Raw genomic sequence first — 21,868 nt, 5'->3', positions numbered from 1 at the left:
AGTGGTAATTTGGATAAATAGATATCGCTAAACACATTAGCGACACCTAGCTATAAGGGGATGCCAAATAGTCTAGGATTTTATAGTTATCGTTAATTGCATTACGTTAACGACACCTTGCTATAAAGGGATGCCAAATAGTCTAGGATTTTATAGTTCCACCAACCAAAAGCGATAAACACATAGGCATATAAGCATAAACACCAAATCAAGCAATTATTTAGGTAAAGTATACAACTACGTTTGTGGTTTAAGATTCAAATATAAAGCATTTTGTTGAATAAGTATGAAATATCACCCCCAAAATAAAAGATGGAAAATGGGGTATGAAGTACTCACCTTCAAGTGGTAAACTTGAAAGATGATAATTTGGAGATTTGTCGGAACGACGAGTTTAACGCACAATGCCTAAAAAGAAAAGAAGTCTTGAATTTAGAAAGGTTGTCTTGAAGGTCTTTAAACAAAATAAATGTTGAGAAATGTAAATAATTAAAGTTCAAGGTTTAAAATGTGACTATTTAAGAATTTATAATAATAACCCTTTAAAAATGTAAGTTTGCTCGAAACCGGGTTAAAGTATCTAACCTTAATATTTACTCAACCTATGTTAAGTAATAAGGTGGGTAAAATGCAAGAATGCAAATACCTTTGGAATAAAGATACTAAAACGGGTTTTTTTTTATCCAGTGTTCGGGTTGTCGGTTCGGGTCTTGATAATTGGTCAAACCTAAAGTCAACTTTCCAAAATATTGAATGTTATGAGATAACTCAATAAAATTTAATAAGACTTAACCAAGTATGTAGTTCCATTGTTTTAGAACTAACAACGCACGTTAAGCGAGTGTTCGGTTTTGTCGGTCCAAACTTTGTTATGAGATCAAGTTGGATCCAACATTTCCAAGTACTAAAGAAAATATTTAAAAATCAATTTGTAACTATTTTTAAAGAAATATACAAGTCTTGATGGCTAAAAAAACACACTTGTGTGTCTTAAGCGAGCAAGAATCGGTTTGGTTCGGTTTCCATCTTACAACAAGTTCATAGATGGTTTCCACATGTCCAAACACTAAAGAATTTGTATAATAATGTACAAATAAAAAAATACCAAAAGTTAACAATAAAGTCTTTAAACAAAAGTTCGGTTTTCGGTTCGGATCGTGTTTCGGGTTAAGACCGAGGTAAGATTCTACAAACCCATAACCATAGAATTTGTAAAAATGATTTTAGAAACTTAGATCTAACACTAAGTATGTTTAAACAAACAAAACTAGTAACAAAGTTCGGTTTACGGTTTAGAGCTATTTACGGTTAAACCGAAGCATAGACTTTTAAAAACCCATAACCATGGAACTTGTAAACATGACCAACAAACTAAAATAAGCAAGATTAATATGTATGAACAAGTTATATAGATGTATATATATCAAGGACACGAAGTCCTCCATGAAGCCTTGCCTTATGAGGTCCGAAACCTCACCGACCGGAATCGGAGAAGTAACTACCAAAGGTAAACAAGGGGTGTATATTATATATATGTTGCAAACCATAAACAAGTATTAATAAGGCTACATAAACTAATAAAGATGAAAGACCAAAATCCTTCAAGAACACTTAAGAAAATAACCTTGAATCTTTGATGTTTGAGAGAGTTTTTTTTTTGGAGTTGTAGCAAGGGAAAATAAAGAGGAAAGGTGGTGTATATATAGGGTAATGTTGGCGGTCAAATATTGTTTCACACTTGTTGGGTCTTGAAAACATCATATTTTTATTTTTATTTATTTATTTATTTATTTATTTTTTTGTTGTTTTGTGTTTTTGTCTTGATCCATTTTGCATGAAAACTCTTGTGTCTCACACCCATATTTGACCACCAACATTACCCTATATATACCACATTTCCTCTTCATTTTCCCTTGCTACAACTCCAAAAAAAAACTCTCTCAAACATCAAAGATTCAAGGTTATCTTCTTAAGTGTTATTGAAGGATTTTGGTCTTTCATCTTAATTAGTTTATGTAGCCTTATTAATACTTGTTTATGGTTTGCAACATATATATAATATACACCCCTTGTTTACCTTTGGTAGTTACTTCTCCGATTCCGGTCGGTGAGGTTTCAGACCCCATAAGACAAGGCTTCATAGAGGACTTCGTGTCCTTGATATATATACATCTATATAACTTGTTCATACATATTAATCTTGCTTATTTTAGTTTGTTGGTCATGTTTACAAGTTCCATGGTTATGGGTTTTTAAGAGTCTATGCTTCGATTTAACCGTAAATAGCTCTAAACCGTAAACCGAACTTTGTTACTAGTTTTGTTTGTTTAAACATACTTAGTGTTAGATCTAAGTTTCTAAAATCATTTTTACAAATTCTATGGTTATGGGTTTGTAGAATCTTACCTCGGTCTTAACCCGAAACACGATCCGAACCGAAAACCAAACTTTTGTTTAAAGACTTTATTGTTAACTTTTGGCATTTTTTTTATTTTTACATTATTATACAAGTTATTTAGTGTTTGGACATGTGGAAACCATCTATGAACTTGTTGTAAGATGGAAACCGAACCAAACCGATTCTTGCTCGCTTAAGACACACAAGTGTGTTTTTTTAGCCATCAAGACTTGTATATTTCTTTTAAAAATAGTTACAAATTGATTTTTAAATATTTTCTTTTGTACTTGGAAATGTTGGATCCAACTTGATCTCATAACAAAGTTTGGACCGACAAAACCGAACACTCGCTTAACGTGCGTTGTTAGTTCTAAAACAATGGAACTACATACTTGGTTAAGTCTTATTAAATTTTATTGAGTTATCTCATAACATTCAATATTTTTGAAAGTTGACTTTGGGTTTGACCAATTATCAAGACCCGAACCGACAACCCGAACACTCGATAAAAAAACCCGTTTAAGTATCTTTATTCCAAAGGGATTTGCATTCTTGCATTTTACCCACCTTATTACTTAACATAGGTTGAGTAAATATTAAGGTTAGATACTTTAACCCGGTTTCGAGCAAACTTACATTTTTAAAGGGTTATTATTATAAATTCTTAAATAGTCACATTTTAAACCTTGAACTTTAATTATTTACATTTCTCAACATTTATTTTGTTTAAAGACCTTCAAGACAACCTTTCTAAATTCAAGACTTCTTTTCTTTTTAGGCATTGTGCGTTAAACTCGTCGTTCCGACAAATCTCCAAATTATCATCTTTCAAGTTTACCACTTCAAGGTGAGTACTTCATACCCCATTTTCCATCTTTTATTTTGGGGGTGACATTTCATACTTATTCAACAAAATGTTTTATATTTGAATCTTAAACCACAAACGTAGTTGTATACTTTACCTAAATAATTGCTCGATTTGGTGTCTATGCTTATATGCCTATGAGTTTATCGCTTTTGGTTGGTGGAACTATAAAATCCTAGACTATTTGGCATCCCCTTATAGCAAGGTGTCGTTAACGTAATGCAATTAACGATAACTATAAAATCCTAGACTATTTGGCATCCCCTTATAGCTAGGTGTCGCTAATGTGTTTAGCGATATCTATTTATCCAAATTACCACTTTTATTTATCGTTTCGTATGCAAGTTTTGTGGCTATCTTTATTATATACTAATATGATTAAACTTTTGCTCACCAACCTTTGTGTTGACAAACTTTATTTTATGAAATGTTGCAGGTTTGCATCTTGGTTGATTTATGATTGTGAAGAAAACGACATCAAAGACCTTAGGATATTAGTAAAAATGAACAATATCAATTTGCCATATTTTGTGATATCTTGTTTATGGTTATTTTATGGATAACTGTTATGTGACATTTTCGATGTTGTGAAATGAAATGAGTTTATTAAATACTGTCACTTTAATTAGTGTCATGTGCTTATGGACAATCGTTACACCTCGGCATGTTCCGCCGTCTTTGGTCGGGGTGTGACACTCTTGTCCCACCCATTCATGTTATAATTCATAATAAAAGTCTCAAACTTCTTGGTTAGCCCATTTAGGATCAAATCTGTGGCTAACTCTTTTGAGACGGGACAATTAAGGCGCTCGAGACGATCAATGTGGCTTTTCATCTTAAGCACATAAGATGAGACCGATTGGGTTTCTTCCATTCGACGTGCATGAAGCGCTCGAACCATTTCGAAGCGTTCCACCCTAGCTTGTGTAAGGAGCATTTCCTTAAGTTGGGTGATCATGTCGTATGCCCCATGAAGTTCAAAATCCTTTTGAATCTCGGGAATCATAGTTCCCAACATGAGGCAAGAAACTTGCACCGAATCCTCATTGTGCTTAACCCAATCGTTATGATCTTGGACATCGTCAACGCTAGGTTCATCGGGAATAGGATCCTCTAATACGTAGTATTTCTTTTCTTGCTTGAGAACGATTCTCAAGTTTCGATACTAATCCATAAAGTTGGTATAGTTTAGACGATCCTTATCGAGAATAGATCTTAGTGATAGGTTATTAACGGGTGGGATAATGACGTTAGGTGGATTATTGATTGCGGCCATCTACAAATATAACAAAGTTCAATTTTAGTATTCTCGATATCAATTAATTTTAATATTTAATACCCTTTATGTCTCCAAGACAATTAATGATTAAAATCTAGAACCCAACGTTACATTCAAATAGTAGTTAGGTGACCTTTATCCTACTATTTAAATTAACATGGTAGTCAACGTTTGACGATTGCAACCGTTTGCAACTTCTAGTTTTATGGGATCGCTTAAACATCTTATGTTTAGTCGGCATGTTTAATCCCATCAACACCATTGTACGCCATGCTTCGGTGACCCTATTCACATGGTTTCCAATTTAAGTCGTCCTACTTATGCACACATGTGAGTTTACACATACAAGTGGTTAGGTGACCTTTATCCCACAAATATGGCAAACCCACCTCAAACTCACAAGTTTCCTCCAATGCGGTTAGGTGACCTTTATCCCACATCGAGTTCCCAGGTGATTCGAGTGTTGTATAAAAGGACAGTGTTCAACTTATTTCATAAAAGGGATTTTAGTTTTCTAAATTATAGATTGGAAAACCTTTTATGTACCTTCCATTTGCATGCATTCAAATGTATGGTACTTAGTTGAAAAACCTATTTTCAAAGTTCCTATTAATAAAAGCCATTTTATTATGAAATCATTAGCCTTTAATAAAACCAATTTTTATTACCTAACGATTTCTAAGGAACCAATTTTATGCTAGTTGTTGATTTTAAGTTGTTAGCAAACCACATTGCAATAACACAAACAAAAGTAAATCAACCATGCAAGCATAAAACATACAACCACAAGTTCATAACCATACCCTTCTAATGTTGACTACACTTGTTGACCGAAGACAAGTGTGTCAAAAGGTCTCTCCTAAGGGACTCAAAAGGGCATGAGCTTGTGTCGGTGAACTCCCACTTGATCCCGCATCCAAATGCTCCAAGTGTTCACCCCCATGTTGTGGTCTCCATCATTTTATTTGGGATCTCTTCCTTGCATCTTCTTTTACAAAACATATCCTAATACATTTTTCTAGTAAAAGAAATGCACCTAATCTACTTATTATTACAAACCAATTGAGATGAATAAATAGATTACAAACCCAAATAAATATTACAACCATATCGAATGAACAAACAACCATTTGAATGAACAAACATAACAACACAAACATTCAACCAAACACAAGGCCATGGCTAAGTTATGAACATTTATTACATATCCAAATATGCAATAACACAAGACCCAAATGGTTCCCCTTTACCCCTTGAAACTTTCGGCCAAACTTGACAAAACCGAAAGTTCAGGGTTTTGTTCAAACAACACAATTAATCATCCAAATGACTTAGTTTTTCAATATTACCACATGCATGTAAAGTATAACCTTGAAAACCATGGGGTAACCAAAACCCCTAAAATTTTCGGCCATATGGTAAACCCCACCATAAACCCAAAATTTTTTGGGTCTAATGAAGCATGCATCCGTATAAGCGGCTCTTGATGCCATTGTTGGGTTTTAACAAGATTATCAAAGTCATAAAATCCCAATTTTATGAAAAACACAGCGGAAATAAGTTTTAAATATTGTTAGTTTATAGTGCATAAAACCAATTTTACACATGCAAAACCCAAGAGTCCATGCATGTAAAGACACTAAGAGTCCATGACACTAAGAGTCCATGCATGTAAAGACTACTTTTCACGTAGCAAAACCGGGTGATGAAGAGGATGGTTGGAAGCAAGAACTTCAAAGGGAATGTCCTCAAGCTTGCATACCCCAAGCCTCCGACAATACACCTTGATTAGCTAGGATTTACACTTGAAAGCACCTCCTTCTTGTTCCTTGTTCTTTGGCCGAATTCAAAAAAAGGAAGAGAAGGAGAGTATTTTTGATGTCTTGTGTAATAGTCTATTGTGTGTGTGAGAGAGAGAGAGAGAGATGAAAGAGTTATGAAAGGCACCACCCAAGGCAACCAATCAACCCTCTTGCATGTACCCACTAAGTGAGATTAAATAATAAAATAAGAGAAGAGGGAGAGAGAGGGGGGGGGGATCCTCCTTCCTTTCTTGTTTTTATTATTTTTCATACTTTCCATATATATATGTACCTTGCATTGTGTCATACACAATGCTTTGTGTTATACACACTTATATTGTGTCATACATAACAATAACACATTATAGGTAACATGCTTAATATATTGTTACTTAACCCTCTTAAACAACAATATGGAATGCGTTCTCTCAAATTATAAATCACCCATATGATTTATTTATTTCACAATTACATTTTATTTGGAAACCCCTTTCCAAATAACTCAAGTGTTAATATTCATTTGTTATGATCATATCATACATAAACAAATATTATTGGTGTTTGTCTAGCTTGTTATTGGGTATGACCCGACTTGGATCATGACGTACTAGCCACATCAATAATAATATGTGTCTTGGGCATACCGAGTCCAACAATATATACATAAACGATTAAAACCTTATCAACATAAATGTATTCACATCCCATTTTTATAGTCCTATGCGCAGAGTTTGTACAAGCTGGGACACGCATGGGGTACTTGATCTATAAAAGGTTCTAGCTAACGTATAACAACAATGATGAAAGACTACCATGATCACACATAGGTACACCAATTAACTTTACATTACTACACAAATGAGTATCATCCAGTAAACATCACTAGCGTATGTATTGTTTCCATCTGCGATTACTGATGGAATCCAATATGACAAGAAAATATATAAATTTAAAAGGACCACCAACAATCCATCAATGATTACCACCGGATAGAATACTCCGGGTAATCTATCGGAAATCAAATTACCCATGACCTGATTACCAAGGTACTTTCTGTTGAGTTTTAACAAGATTATCAAAGCCATAAAACCCTCTTTTATGTTAAAATGCAACGGAATAAAGTTTTAAATCTTGTTAATATGATATGAATAAAACCGATTTTACACATGCAAAACCCAAGCCCGGATCCAAATACGAAATACATACTTACCATAACACGCAACCATAAGAAATTGATGCATGTTAATATACCTTCCTAGAAAACAAAATCCAGGTAAAGAAGAGGATGATTGGAAGGCAAGAACTTCAATGAGGAGTTCCTCAAGCTTGCATATCCCAAGCTCCCGACAATACACCTTTATTTAGCTAGGATTTACACTTGTAATCTTCCTCCTTGTGGTTCCTTCCCTTGGCATATTTCAAAGAGAAATAAGAAAGGAGGAGTTTTGTTACTTGTGGGTTGTGTTATGTTTGAGAGAGAGAGAGAGAGTTAGGAGGTCATTGAAGGCACCTCCCAAGATACCCAATAATAACCCTTGCATGTACCCACTACTTGAAATAATAATATTAAACAAAAGAAACTAAGAAGGAGAGAGGGGGGGGGGGCTTCTGATGGTTGGGTAAAAGTTAGTTATTATTGTATATTAATTAGTTATATTTAGGTTAATAAACGAACGAACTATGGTACTTCAAGCATTGCTATGTGTTTTCAGGAACTTGGAAGTTATGGAGCCTATCGAGGATATTTATGGGCTTGGAATGAAAACCTAGAAGTGCAAGATTGGAAGTGCACACATAACGAGGCATTATGGAGAATAAAATAATAATTCTTGTGAAATTGCATCTTCGCGATACGCAAAGATGCAGGAGGGGCAACTTCGCGATACGCGAAGTTGCTGAAATCAGGCCCGACTATTTTGTCCTTCGCGATACGCGAAGATGCTTAAAGTCGGCAAAAATTAGGTTTGCCTTATATAAACCCATTAACCCCACCATTCGGCAGATAACAACTTCCAAAGGCAAAAGAGGCTGTGTTGGGCGATTTCCTACCATTCCAAGGTTTCCGGTTCATCTCAGGTTTGCATGTTCATCAAAGATAAGTGCTTTGGCATCATGATCATGTTCGGCTAAGTTGTTCGTATTCGTTCTAGGCTAGGGTTTGTGTAATTCTCCTTAAGACCAGATTCATGTGCTTAATGATTATGAACTTGATTTAGTTTATTGCTTTTATCTTGTTCAATTAATTGCTTGGTTGTTTAAACAATTTGTATTTGCGATTCTTGACTAGTACATCACTTGTTTGGTTTGTTCATCAACATTTAGGGTTAGGCTCTTGTGTAATTGAACTAAGAATCATCGGTTAATGTTATTTAATCAGCTATCATAAAACATAAATTGGTAATTGTGTAAATCGAGTTTAATTGCGTCAACAATTCGGTTAGGGTATCGTTGTCATCACAATCAAACTACTAGGTCTAGTAATTACTGCGCAATCAAGACAAGTGAATCTAGGATTAAATTGAAGAACACATTACCCGAACCTAGAATGAATGCTTTTTATTAATATTGTCTACAAAGTTTTCCTAAGTAATCATTTAGTTTAAGTAATCTTTTCTAAAAACCGCTTGACATCGTATGTCCACTTTAGTTAATAATTAATTAGTTAAAAATATAAACTTGCACTTTCCTTGAGTCCCTGTGGAGACGACATTACTTACCCGTACTAGTTTATAGGTATTTAAGTCTTTAAATTAATTGTTTGAGTAGACCGCGACAGCCTACGTCACCTTCCTTCCCTTTCTTATTATTATTATATTATTTTTCAAAGTTTCCTTATATAACTTATATTGTGTTATATACACTTACATTGTGTTATACACAATAACACAGTATAGGTAACATGCTAGGTAACAATTTTCACATATTGTTACTTAACCATCTTAAATAACAATATGGAATGCTCTTCTCTCAAAATATAAATCATCCATATGATTTATTTATTTCACAAGTATAATGTATTTAGAAACCCTTTCCAAATAACATAAGTGTTATTATTTATTTACTATGATCATATCATGCATAAACAAATAATATTGGTGTTTGTCTAGCTTGTTATTGGGTATGACCCGACTTGGATCATAACGTACTAACCATATCAATAATAATATGTGTTTTGGGCAGACCGATTCCAACACTTTCTTCGACATATGTAACCATTGGTGAAAGTAATTATTTTAGTCAGTATTAATTTCGATTGCACAAGTTGTAAGATTGGTACCAATTTTTTTTTTATGCATTTCAATAAACCATGGAAATCATGTAGGTCTTTATGCATTACAATTGGGTCAAGTCTAGTCGAGGAAATATGAACCAACAAGCATTTAATTAAACTCCCAAGCAAGAATACATACCCCCTACATCAAGCAAACATTTTGGAATACCTTCGCCCACAAGCAAACATAAACCCTAACCAACAAAATATCTTTCATACATATCAGCTAGCTAACACCATATATATACATGCATGGATGTTGACACATATAATATACACAACCCATTTTCCTTCTGTAAAAAACATTAAACTCAAGCCAACAATTTAATTTACAACAATAATGGCAATGAGAGGAAGGGGTGGTAGGGTTAATCCAAGCCGTCCGCCTCAGTTGATCCCCGGTCGAGTTTACGAAGACTTCAAACCCATGTCTGAATGGAGACAAGAAGATGATTATGACACTCTTCTTTTATATCTTCCTGGTAATTTTGCCAACTTTATTTTATTTTTATTTTTTTCAGTTTATTTTCATATTTAATTTAGTTTTTCTTTAATTACATGGAATACGTAATGACTTTTAAAATTCTAGACACACGTTTTTATTTTACTTCTTTTTATGTTCTGGTATGATATTTTATTAGAAACCGAGTTTTATTCAAATAACCTACTTTTGGTCTCGTAATTTAAAAAAAACACGTTACATTGAATAAAACTCGGTTTTTAATAAAACTTATATCGAAACATAAAAGAAATAGAAAACTAAAAGGGGGGAAATAGAAAATAAAAATTGAAAAAGTTTTAAGATGTTACCCATGTACAATTATACAAAGAGACCCCATTTGTGTATTTAAAGTGTAACTAAATCTTTGAAGGTTTCCAAAAAGAATACCTTGAGGCGACAAATGAAGATGTGAATATCGTTAGAGTTCGCGGGGAGCATTTGATTGCTGAAAATAAATGGAGTCGGTTTCAAGAAGATTATCGAGTTCCTGAAAACTGTGAAATGAGGCGTATTAGTGCAAAATTTGATGGTGGCATACTAACAATTACAATGCCTAGGAAGATCAGCACTACACCACCGCCTCCGCCACCACCACCTCCTCCTCCACCACCGCCACCGCCACCGCCACCTCCTCCTCCACCACCACCACCTCCTCCTCCTCCTCCACCACCGCCACCGCCTCCTCCACCACCACCACCACCTCCTCCTCCTCCACCACCGCCACCCCGCCTCCACCACGGTCGATGGACACCACCATTAATGCCCAACTTCCACCTAAAATAAATGAACAGCCATTTAGAAGAACAAAGCAGGAAGAAATTATATTACCGGTCAAACAAGAACCGTCAGAAAAACCAGTTAAAACCAAACAAGAACCGTTAAAACCCGCTTCTTCATCCACAGCAATCAAACAAAAACCTTTAGCACCCGCAGGAGTAGCCAGGATGAATAATAAGAAGGTGGATGAGGATAGAAAGGCGCTAGTAAATGTGGGTGTGAGTGTTCTGGTGATTGTTGCACTTGGTGTTCATGTCTCCTACACCATTGGCCTCCTTGCCAAAGGCAAGTAATTAACTTGGCCATGTATGATCTATTATATATGACTTATGTGTAATATAAGTACTATCTATATATATGCTTGGTGTAATCTGGTGAATAACTTTGAGAGCTTCAGACCAAATACTTGTAAACTATATACATATAAGATTAAATTAATGCAAATCGTTATTACCATGGAAAGCTTAATTAAATGCATGACGCATCCAAATATTAAAATATTTGCTGTTAGAATGAACTATTAGTTTAGTTGTTCCCCATCTATCGTGTATAAGACAAAGTATATGTTATATATATATATTACGTACCAACACGTACGTGTTTAGTTAACCAGTACAAAATTAAAACATATATATAAATAAATAATTTATTACCTAAACACGTGTACGTAAGTAACAATGTCATAAGTATAACGTTTAAAACATATGAATCATTGTTAAAAAAAACAAAATGGTTTAGATTAGATGGAGGATAATCAGATAAGAAATAAGAAAGTTGTACCAAGTGTACGAAGTGCAATGGCGCAATGTTTCCTGTTTTTACAAAGGGGGCGGTGGAGGGGGTAGCTTGGTAATTGTCTGGACACATTTTAACCTAAGACGTTTTTTATTCGTACACAATAGTAACATATGTTGCCTAATTATAAAAGGAATGTTGGATTTTAATAATCTTAACTTTCATGTATTGGCCAATAATAATCCTAACTTAAGAATTTCTCATCAACAGTCCCAACTTGTAAACTATTTTCCTCCATTAATCCTTTACTGACTGGGGCCTAATTCCGTTAGTTTGTGATGACGTGGATGCCAACATGTAAAAAAACTAACAACATGGATCTTATGTGTTTGCTTACATGTAAACAATTAAATTTTTATTTAAAAAAAGAATTCTAGTAGGATTCACATAATAAAATTTTCAAACCCTAATCTTTCAATCTCTCAAAGATCGACGATCATTTGAAGCCCTAATCTCTCAATCTCTCTTCACTCCGATTGTGTATGGTGGTACGTTCGTTTATGTTCAAATAACATACTATAACACTCGAATTTTATAAAGGCCTTGATAGTGAATTATAATGCAGACAAAATGTTCCAGCTTCTTTCTTTTTATTTTATATTTTCCATAGACAGCATAAACATTTTGTCATTTACCTTAATATAACATATTAACAATGAACCAACGTTTCAATATTTACTAGGAAAGCTAGATTTTAATAATCCAAACTATATTGACCAATATTAATCCCAACTAAGAATGTAACAAGTGGTAATCCCAACTTTCAATTTTATTGCCAATAATAATCTCACACTATCAAAATGTTAACTCCGTTTATTTTTAATTACACAAATAGTCCATCTACTTAACACATTTTCCAAATTTGATACAAAAAGTCAAAAAACAAAACTCTTTAAACTTAGTAGTACTCATTTACTCTGCATTTCCGGCGACCACAACACTAGCTGCAACAATCTTCGACACCGTGCACCACCATCTTTGTTTTGCCAACACCACCATCTTTGTTTTCTTTCTTTTGCCTGAGCCACCATGTACCACCAACCGATGAGATCAACCACCAGTGAAACGACTTTTCAGGCGAATGAGTCGATTTTCAGATCTGTGAAATTTCTTATGTGTTGTAATTAGTTGTTATCGTGTGTTAATAGCCCTTTGCTCATATATGTCACTCCTATACAAACCTGCTGAAGGGTCATTGCTCATTTATGTCACTCATGAACAAACAAAAACCATCTACCCATCCCCAAGAATAATATTTGATTTTACCTCTACAATTATGCTAGCCATGCTAACAAAACAGGCAACATTCCTTTTACAGTTTTACATATAATACCTACCAACCAATTTCTAATGATCTACGTTTTCCCTATCATGGATCTCCATGCTTGCTTCCTCTTCTCCTGCATCCGTTTAACTCGTTTTTCTGATTTCCACCCTCGAAACTTATCACGACCCTTTAGCCAATCCTCATAGTCCTTGTCCTTTTGGCACTCTATAAAGTCGGCTAAATCATCGACATCACCACACACGTTTCGGGTCTTCAGGTACACCTCCCCATTACAAGTTTCTCTTGATGATGATGTCATATCTTCTTCCTTTGCACCACAAGCATTTCTAGGTAAAAAAACAAGTGTTAAGTCAAAGATATGTAAAAACAGGTCAAACTCTTGTTTAAGGTAACCAACTATTTTAGTGCCAAAATTAAAGTTTAAGATTCTTAATTTTAATGTGCCAACTTAGCCACAGGTCTCAGCAGGAGTAGCCGCTCTATCCCCTAGGATAGAGGTAAGGTTTGGCCAAGGGTGTAGATGAGCAGAGCCGCTCATGAGTTGCTCGTGTTCGGCTTGCTGCAAACTAGAACCGAGCTTAAATGAGCTCGAGCTTTTATTAAGGCTCGTTTAATAAACTAGCTCGATCCCAACCTTCACATACCGAGCTCGAGCCGGCTTGCGCGCCTAAACGAGTTTAATATATTTAACACATATTTATATAATAGTTATTATTATATGTAAAATTATGATAAAAGCAACTGATAAGTATATATATTATGTTGTATGTAAAATTTTTAATTATCAATACAAACAAAAAATAATTAGAAATGCATATAAATAATTAATGTATACAAGTTGGGGTGTGCATAAAAAGGGGAAATCGAACCATATCCATTACCGAAAAAAACCGAACCGAATTGTGAAGTCAGTTTTCAGTTCCACAAATCTTACTTATTTGGATAAGCAAACCGAATTCAATCGAATAAACCAAATAATAACGGTTTAATTGGATAACCAAATAAACCAGTTTAATTGGATAACCAAACCGAATAAATCAGTATGATTTGGTTAGACATATTTCTAATTCGGATCGGTTCAATTAGGCACATTTCTAATTTGGATCGGTTTGGTTTCAGTCAGGGCCAAAATGAAAAATTCAAAACCGAATAAACGGATATCAGAACCAATGAACACCCCTATATACATCTGAGCCCAATCCAAGCCCGATCTTGAAAAAACTACTCTCGAGACGAGCTCGAGTGTTAGAAATAAAGTTCGAAAATAGCCAAGCTTGAGCTCGAACTTAGGTAAGCTCGGGCTCGGCTCGGCTTGGCTCTTTACACCCATCGCTCTATTGATTGAACATACTCAGTATGTTTGATTGTTTGTTACCTCAAATATGATGCCCTCGTCTTCTGAAACTTCGCAGCCACTCCAACACTATGATATTTTCCCACAAAACTCTATATCATTCGTTAACAAAATTAGAATAATATTAAAAACCCGTTAAAACAATAAACACACAATGACACAAAACAAACAATAAACGCACCTGTTTATAAACAGTAACCGACCCATCAGATACTAACGATTCAGACTCGCCTTCAACTAACATCCTCAAAACATCCACATTACCCTCTTCAAAAGCAACCAGATTACACAAACCCATTATAACTGAAACACAACTCTTCACCAAAAACCCGAGCCCACTATCAAAACTCAACGATAACAACCCAAGAAAATGCAAAAGCATCAGTTTTGATTCGTTACAATTTATCAGATTCTGTTCCAACAAGCTATGGGTTGATTTTTGAATAGGAAGACGAACACTAAACTCCTTGAAACAAGCCATGATTCCCATGATGGCATCATGCTTGTTGCGCGATGACATTACTTTTAAAGCTTGAATGAGTGAGTTGCTCATTAGCATTAATAATGATGCTAGAAGACTTGTATCTTGAAGACTAGCTTCACAACCAAGAGGGAGTTCGATGACGTTAACATCATCAGCAGCTTTTAATATCATGTGTTTTAAGAAAGATGAAATAATATCTTGATATTTAACATCAACTTTGCATATATTCTGTTGTGTGTAATCCATCGAGGAGGATATAAGGTCGGATTTTATCTCAAAAAGCTTCACTCTCAAATTTGACTTCCATGAATTGTTCAATTTGGCTATCATCTGACTGAGTTTCTCAAATTTGTCTGCATTGATACACGATTCAAACGACGGGTGCTGACTTCTATTGACCAAATTACCCATATCATCGGTTGTTCTGCTATCGGTTTTCAAAATGGACATGTGTTGTGTGTAGAGTATAACTGAGCTTTCAAATACCGAGAGGTAACAATCTGGCGTGTAAGTTTCATGTTCTGTGCCAAAAGTGATGACATCAGCAACCAACGAGACAATACGAGCTTGCAATAATTTGGGTGAAGAAAGGAAAATAGGGTTTTGAAGCAACGTTTTGGCAGAAATGATTCCGAGTGATGATGGTTTGGGAATACCAGAACGGGCCCACGTCAACCGGTTGAGAAATTCGTTAAGCGCCATGTCATCGGAGACTGAGAGTGAAAAATGAGAGCATATGATGTCCATTATTAATCCAAAGTCAACGCTATCGGCATTAACGTTAAATAAACATTCGTTTGTAGGAGAATAGGAGTCAATTATTTGCAGATACTTTCTTAACTGACCGTGTACCAAAAGCTCATCTATGATCACCTGTTTTAAATTTGCACATAAGTTAACATCATATATTCCGATTTTCATGATTAAACATAAGTTATAATAGGGATTTAAACAAAAATAAATGTATAAAGCTGAAATAGGGATTTAAATGAGCCAAGTCATTCGTGAGCTACTCGATATCTGCTCGCTAAAAGCTCAAATCAGCCAAGCTTAAACAAGCATTTTCTTATAGAACTTTTATTTATTATACTTAATATATACTTTTATAGTAACTATTATTATTATTATTATTATTATTATTATTATTATATAAGCTTGTGATAAAAATAACAAAATAATGCATATTATGTTATATATAAAAATCATAATTAAACTTTAAATGTCTATAAAAGTGTATATAAATGTACATAAATTAACTAATAAATAAAAAAACAAGTCGAGCTTGAGCCCAAGCTTCACTTATCAAGCAAAAGCTAGCGCACGACCCTAAATGAACCTATTATTTATATAACTTTTATCTAATTTATTTAATATATATTTTAATAAATTATTATATAAAATTATGATGATAAATAACTAAGCAATATATATTATGTTGTATACAAATAACTAAGGTATAAATTAATTAACAAACAATAAACGAGCCGAGCCGAGATGGAGCCTAGACGAGCTTGCGCTCAGGCTCCGTTCGTTTACACCCCTAATCTAAATTACCTCAAGTAATGTTGTGATAGAAGGAAGACAGGTGTCAAAGAGCTCTAAAGACGATAATGGCGCCACCTCCGCAGAGTAATCAGAGGTAATTTCGCCACTACACATACATTGACAAGAACCCGACTTCTTAACATCCGCTACTTCAAGTAAACTCAGCTTTTTGAACAATAAAAGAAGAAATCTCCCACTTTCCAAAAGATGTTCTTGTGGCACATGAAGTGTCAATGTTACCATACAACATCTTAACAACAGATTCAATTCTTCCAATTCAAGAGTACGAGTGGCAGTGACATCATGTTTTGAAGAGTGCAACTGCTTCAACCGATTTTTAAGATTTTTGAAAAGTGTGCGCGAGAGTGTGTATGCTTCTCTTAAACTCACGTTAACTTCACCTTCGGTAGTTTCAATGACAAATTCGTTAAACTCGGATCCTTTACTTGTACAAATTGGTTTCTTTGAAGATAATTTAACGAGTATATAATACACATTTTTCAAAACTTGTGTCTTGATATCCTGTAAACGAACCAAACGTTATACAAGAAATAGAAAGTTAAGTTGGAATTAGTTTAATAATAGTGTTAGGCCTGTAAATGAACTAAACGCTCACTGAAAAGTTTGGCGGGAAGTAAGTTTATGTGTATACATTCAATAAGCGAACGATCATGAAAACATTTTTTTGTTCATGTAGTTAAATGAATGAAAATAAACACAAACCTCATTCTATCAGTTATGTTCGTGAACGTTTGTTAATATAATTATTTTTGCATTCATTCGCTTACATTTGTTTAAGTTTGTTCGTCCACACTCATTAATATATTCTTTTAAATTTTTAGGCCCACAACCTTTAAGTCAGTTTTAGTAACTTCTTAGGCCTAACACATTGCTCGTTCAGTTATGTTTTATTCATATGTGTCCAGTTATGTCCATTCATTTAGCTGTTTGTGTTTGATATCTAGAATGTTTGTTCGGTTAAAGTAAAACGAACGAACGCATTCACGAGCATTTTGGTTTGTTTATATTGCAAGCCTAATTATAGAGAATTAGTAATGATGGTATAAAACAGAATAAGAAAAACGTACCGCACGAGATTCAAGGGCTGAGATTAGGTATTTGAAAATGTTGGGATTTGGCGGGCTTATGCTGTCATCTCGGGTGGTTTTGTTATGTGGTTCTTTGAGTTTGTGTTTCATCCTTGTACAAACCATTTTATACCTGCATATAACAACAACAGATATTATTATTATTATTAATTAATTAATTAATTAAACCACAAGATTAACAAGTCCCTCTTAAATTGTTAATCAAATTCATAAATGATCTGGAACATGACAGAGTAATACAACAAATATTAGCTATCAGTGTGTTCAAGTTTCGATGTAAACACTACTTTTCAGCTTCAAATTTTTTATGTTAATAACACTGGTAGAAAATCATATGAGGCTGGTTAATGTTAAAAGGATATTTAATTTAGAGGTTACAGCAGAAAGCATAATAATGTAATTGAATAAGTTAGTTATGAAAATGAATTAGGGCAAAAGACTGACCCTATTAATAATTAAATGGAAGTGACGTGATTGGCCGGTGACGACGAACTGGATGGAAGCTTGCCGGCGAACAATTCCGGCCACATACGCCGATCGACGGGAGAAGGGTTTCCAACTTTTGAATTAGTGAAAGAGAGTAGTTCGACTGGACTAGGTTTTACACAAAACTACTCAATTTAAATTTATTTTTACTTTTTAGATATTTTTATTTATTTAAAAATAAGTTTTAAATGAAATGAACATGTTTTACAAAACAATTAAACACAAAGCAAACTACTAAAAAATTACAAATATTATAGTTGTCGTCATTGGACTTGGATTCAACCATATGTGTTCTAGCAAATTCGTTCCAACGGTTTAAATATGTGTCCTTATGTCATATTATCATCAAAACTGTTGATTTTTCATCGACGTTTAGTTGGACGGTCGACAGTCGGACATCATTATAATGGTTTTCACAAATGGATTCGCCCAATTCCTCAAATATCATATTAGGTAATAAGCCAGCAAATGTTTACTTTTGATTCTTTTATAAAATGTCAATGCTTGCTAGTAATAAGGACCAAAGGCTAGCTTATTTTATTTATTTATTTAGTTTTTTTTTTTTTAAATCGATGTCTTTCATAATAGTCTGTTGTCCACATACGTTTAAACAAAAAATTATTTATTTAAGTGGTTTGTTTATAAATATCATTTATCAACACTTGATAGTTTTCACTACCAATTTAATTACATGTATCCCATGAGCTATAGAAACTTAGAAGCGCTCTGCTAGTTGTGGAAACTGTTGTAGCAGCCATGTCACACCTCTAATGGCAACCTGCACAATATTATTAACTTAGGGTGTATGTGACACAAATAAGAAAAAAAGAAGTAAACATCAAGAAAAAGTAAAAAGGGTAAATTTAATCAAAAAGTCGCCTAAAGTTTATTCATAAGCATATATATTATTATTATTTTGATAGTGATTATTGGATAGAGCTAAACAGCGCCACTACACGCTATTTAAACACCAGTGGCTGCGATGCTTCATAGGGCCTAATGGCGGTGAAAATTGGTCAAACGGGCCATATAATAGTTATATTGGTCGTATAATAGGACGAAAATGTCATTTGGGTCGTAAATCATACAACCTGTATGATGTGTTTGACTGATAAAGAAATGACTCATGTTAGAGTCATACGGGCCCGTATGACCTTTTTCGTCCTATCATATGGCACATGTGATTTTGTATTTTGACACAAAAGTGACTAGCATGGCCAATCAAAAAGTAATATGGCCCCGTATACCATTTTTCGCCTTGTCATGCCGCCCGGTATGATGACATCATCTGGTCTGTATAGCATCAGTGGTGTATCTATAGCACGACCCAAATTAATTAGTTATAAAAGTCAAACAATAGAAGACAAATTAATTGATGCGTATTAAAAAGTTTTCACATGATATTGGTAATTTTGTAGAAAAGGAAAATTACAAACCAAAGCAAAGTCTCCGGGCTTCACTGCAGGCTCCACGATGTCTCTACCGTAACTGATTTCAGAAAGACAAAAACAGCATCAAACCAAAACTTAGCATCTTTTGTACAAGAAAACATTAAAAAAACTTGTCGATTAAAGCATGCAATAAAACACTTGCACGTACATTATTTGGCGACGCCCATCCACCACTTTTAACCGATAAAAACTGCATCCTTTGCTAAACGGAAAAGGCTTTCCTTTCCATTCTGCAGTAATTTTAAACCGTCAAATTTAAAGAAAACATTTTTATAGGAAGAATGAATATACCTAAGTGCCACGTGACTCCAACAGCTGATGTATCTTCACCAGATATATCATCAATAACAAACTGTAGATCTTGGCTGATTGTATATATGAACTTTTCAAAAAATTCTAGAATAGCCTGCAACCTCAAACAAGAAAACTCTAATGTGTGTACTTATAGAAATATAATGTGATTTTACATTAGGATGTGGCTTATGAAGAAACAGCACGGTACTCAAGGGTGTAAACGATCCAAGATGGCTAGTGAGCTACTCGAGATCGGCTCATTAAAAACTTGAATCGGGCTGAGCCTAAACAAGCCTATTGTATATAACTTTTGTTTAGTGTACTAAATACATAGTTTATAAAGTAATATTTATTATACATAAATATATGACAAAACTAACAAAATAATAAGATATTATGATATATATATAACAACTATAATTAAAAAAAAAGTATATATAAAAATAATTAAAAGTGCATATAAATTAATTATTAATTAACAGTAAACAAGCCGGGCTCGAGCTTTAAAAAACGACTCACGAGCTGACTTTGAGCTATAGAAAAGGAGATCGAAACGAGCATCCTGTGAGTGAAAACAAGTAGAGTATGATCCTAGTCGAAGTCGGGTTTGCTTGTTTACATCCCTAAAGGCACTGCTGGCTTGATTAAGATACATATCAATGTTGTGGTTTATTTAGGCTTTGGCAATGACACACTATCCATACACAGGCCTAAGTTTGCTGCTATAAATCCATTGTAAAAGTGAAGATGAAATGAAGGTGGGTTGGATTTTATTAATTACCTTGCGACCGACAAGGGGTTGGGGGAAAACAAGGTCCTCGTAAACGCAGTCGTGGGCAATGAGATCAACCACCGTGGAGAGGTTGCGGGAGTTTATTCCTCCATAGAACCTTCTAACAACATCACAAGCTGAATCCAACGCACCAAACTCTGTGAATTCTGACGATGAGAGTAGGAGGTTGTTGTCTGTCGGGGTACTTCGCAGTGGAAATTGATCGATTCTGCTACTGGTTATCAAATGATTGAAAGATGGAGCTGATGACCACAATGAGAATGGAGGAATTGGGGTTTTAGTTGTTGCTGTTGCTGTTGCTGTTGCTGTAAGGGAGGATAATATCATCGTTGCCGCCATTTTTGCTTCACTTGGTAAAGGTGAGATGAGATGATGAGAATTGAGATAGTGAACAACAAGTGTACCAATTCATTGCCGTGCATTATTATTTTGTGTCCGGGAATAACACACCGTAAGCTAGTTGTTACTGTCACTGTGTCACACAACTAACTAGCCATCTACTTAATTTAATTTAAATCATGTGGGTTAACTAGCCGCTACTTTCATTAAAGTTAAAACAATAATTAAACTATTTACAAGAAAAGAAAAGAAAAGTTAATAATTTATGATTGATTGTTTTCTTGATTTCCAAAAAAGAAAAAGGATAATGACGCCATTATGGGGTGGGTGCCGAGCCTATACTTGGTATGGAGGGCGCAATCATGCTCACATGGCACTAACGGTGCCTTCACAACGCACAACCTTAGAGTTAATTTCAATTTAAGTTAATGAGGTTTGACCATAATGACTAGTTGAGTATCAAATCCTAAGATTTTTATATTTTATCTATTGCATTCTTTTAACCAAGTTCGTTATTTTTTTTCTGTTTGTTTTAATTGAAATGACCAAAATGTTATAGAAAATAGAGGCAAATTGGATTTTAATAATCCCAACATAATGTCATTGGCCGATAATAATCCCGACTAAAAATATTCCCGCCGGTGGTCCAAACTTTTAAAAAATTTATTCTCGTAGTCTTATTGGACCTCTGTTAAAAAAAAACTTGACGTCGCTAAATTTATCCACATTTTTAAACTGATGTATTAGGACTTTTGATTGAAATAAGCATACAAGTTAATTGATGTAAAACTTACCTCTAAATAAATATATGATTTCGATATAAGTGTTGCATCAATCGACCATATCCTCCTTCTAATCAAAGCCATAAAACATCAGTTTGAAATTTGGATAAAACTTAAACCGTTAAGTTTTTTTCTACCAAATGTCCAACAAGAGTAAATTTTTTAAAAGTTCAGACCACCAGCGAGAATATTCTCAGTTCGGATTATTATTGGCCAATGACATTAAGTTGAGATTATTAAAATTCAATTTACCA

General features: G+C 34.3%; 3 protein-coding genes across 3 annotated transcripts; 1 reads left to right on the top strand and 2 right to left on the bottom strand.

The window, feature by feature from the left end:
* Positions 1 to 9,718: 9,718 nt before the first annotated feature.
* Positions 9,719 to 11,187, top strand: LOC143573502 (uncharacterized). The gene is made up of 3 exons (XM_077058365.1): positions 9,719 to 10,097; positions 10,488 to 10,780; positions 10,909 to 11,187. Exons 1-3 carry the CDS (start codon positions 9,956 to 9,958, stop codon positions 11,185 to 11,187), a joined length of 714 nt encoding a protein of 237 aa, XP_076914480.1. The 5' UTR covers positions 9,719 to 9,955.
* Positions 11,188 to 13,044: 1,857 nt separating this feature from the next.
* LOC143573501 (uncharacterized) lies at positions 13,045 to 17,559 on the bottom strand. The gene is made up of 5 exons (XM_077058364.1): positions 17,449 to 17,559; positions 16,370 to 16,882; positions 14,513 to 15,688; positions 14,353 to 14,423; positions 13,045 to 13,303 (listed from the first exon to the last, which is right to left on the bottom strand). The coding sequence occupies exons 1-5, from the start codon at positions 17,557 to 17,559 to the stop codon at positions 13,045 to 13,047; spliced, it is 2,130 nt and encodes a 709-aa protein (XP_076914479.1).
* A 1,111-nt stretch (positions 17,560 to 18,670) lies between these two features.
* Positions 18,671 to 20,832, bottom strand: LOC143573499 (uncharacterized). Its single transcript, XM_077058363.1, has 5 exons — positions 20,482 to 20,832; positions 19,698 to 19,812; positions 19,555 to 19,636; positions 19,392 to 19,443; positions 18,671 to 18,733 (listed from the first exon to the last, which is right to left on the bottom strand). Exons 1-5 carry the CDS (start codon positions 20,830 to 20,832, stop codon positions 18,671 to 18,673), a joined length of 663 nt encoding a protein of 220 aa, XP_076914478.1.
* Positions 20,833 to 21,868: the final 1,036 nt, after the last annotated feature.

Source organism: Bidens hawaiensis, unplaced genomic scaffold, assembly GCF_021521415.1.
Source record: "Bidens hawaiensis isolate Kalapana, Puna unplaced genomic scaffold, B.hawaiensis_p1.1 tig00026469_1, whole genome shotgun sequence".
Classification (NCBI taxonomy): domain Eukaryota; kingdom Viridiplantae; phylum Streptophyta; class Magnoliopsida; order Asterales; family Asteraceae; genus Bidens; species Bidens hawaiensis.
Note: the sequence above shows the minus strand (reverse complement) of the source record. Positions and strands in the feature narration are given on the sequence as shown.

Coding starts and splice junctions, on each gene's coding strand:
- LOC143573502 (XM_077058365.1), top strand. CDS start 9,956: ATGGCAATGAGAGGAAGGGGTGGTAGGGTTAATCCAAGCCGTCCGCCT. Junction 10,098..10,487: donor TCTTCTTTTATATCTTCCTG/GTAATTTTGCCA, acceptor AAATCTTTGAAG/GTTTCCAAAAAGAATACCTT. Junction 10,781..10,908: donor CACCACCTCCTCCTCCTCCT/CCACCACCGCCA, acceptor ATAAATGAACAG/CCATTTAGAAGAACAAAGCA.
- LOC143573501 (XM_077058364.1), bottom strand. CDS start 17,559: ATGAAACACAAACTCAAAGAACCACATAACAAAACCACCCGAGATGAC. Junction 15,689..16,369: donor CTATCACAACATTACTTGAG/GTAATTTAGATT, acceptor AATTTAAAACAG/GTGATCATAGATGAGCTTTT. Junction 13,304..14,352: donor ACGAGGGCATCATATTTGAG/GTAACAAACAAT, acceptor TTTTTTACCTAG/AAATGCTTGTGGTGCAAAGG.
- LOC143573499 (XM_077058363.1), bottom strand. CDS start 20,832: ATGGCGGCAACGATGATATTATCCTCCCTTACAGCAACAGCAACAGCA. Junction 19,444..19,554: donor GATGGGCGTCGCCAAATAAT/GTACGTGCAAGT, acceptor TTCTGAAATCAG/TTACGGTAGAGACATCGTGG. Junction 18,734..19,391: donor AGCCCGGAGACTTTGCTTTG/GTTTGTAATTTT, acceptor AATATTGTGCAG/GTTGCCATTAGAGGTGTGAC.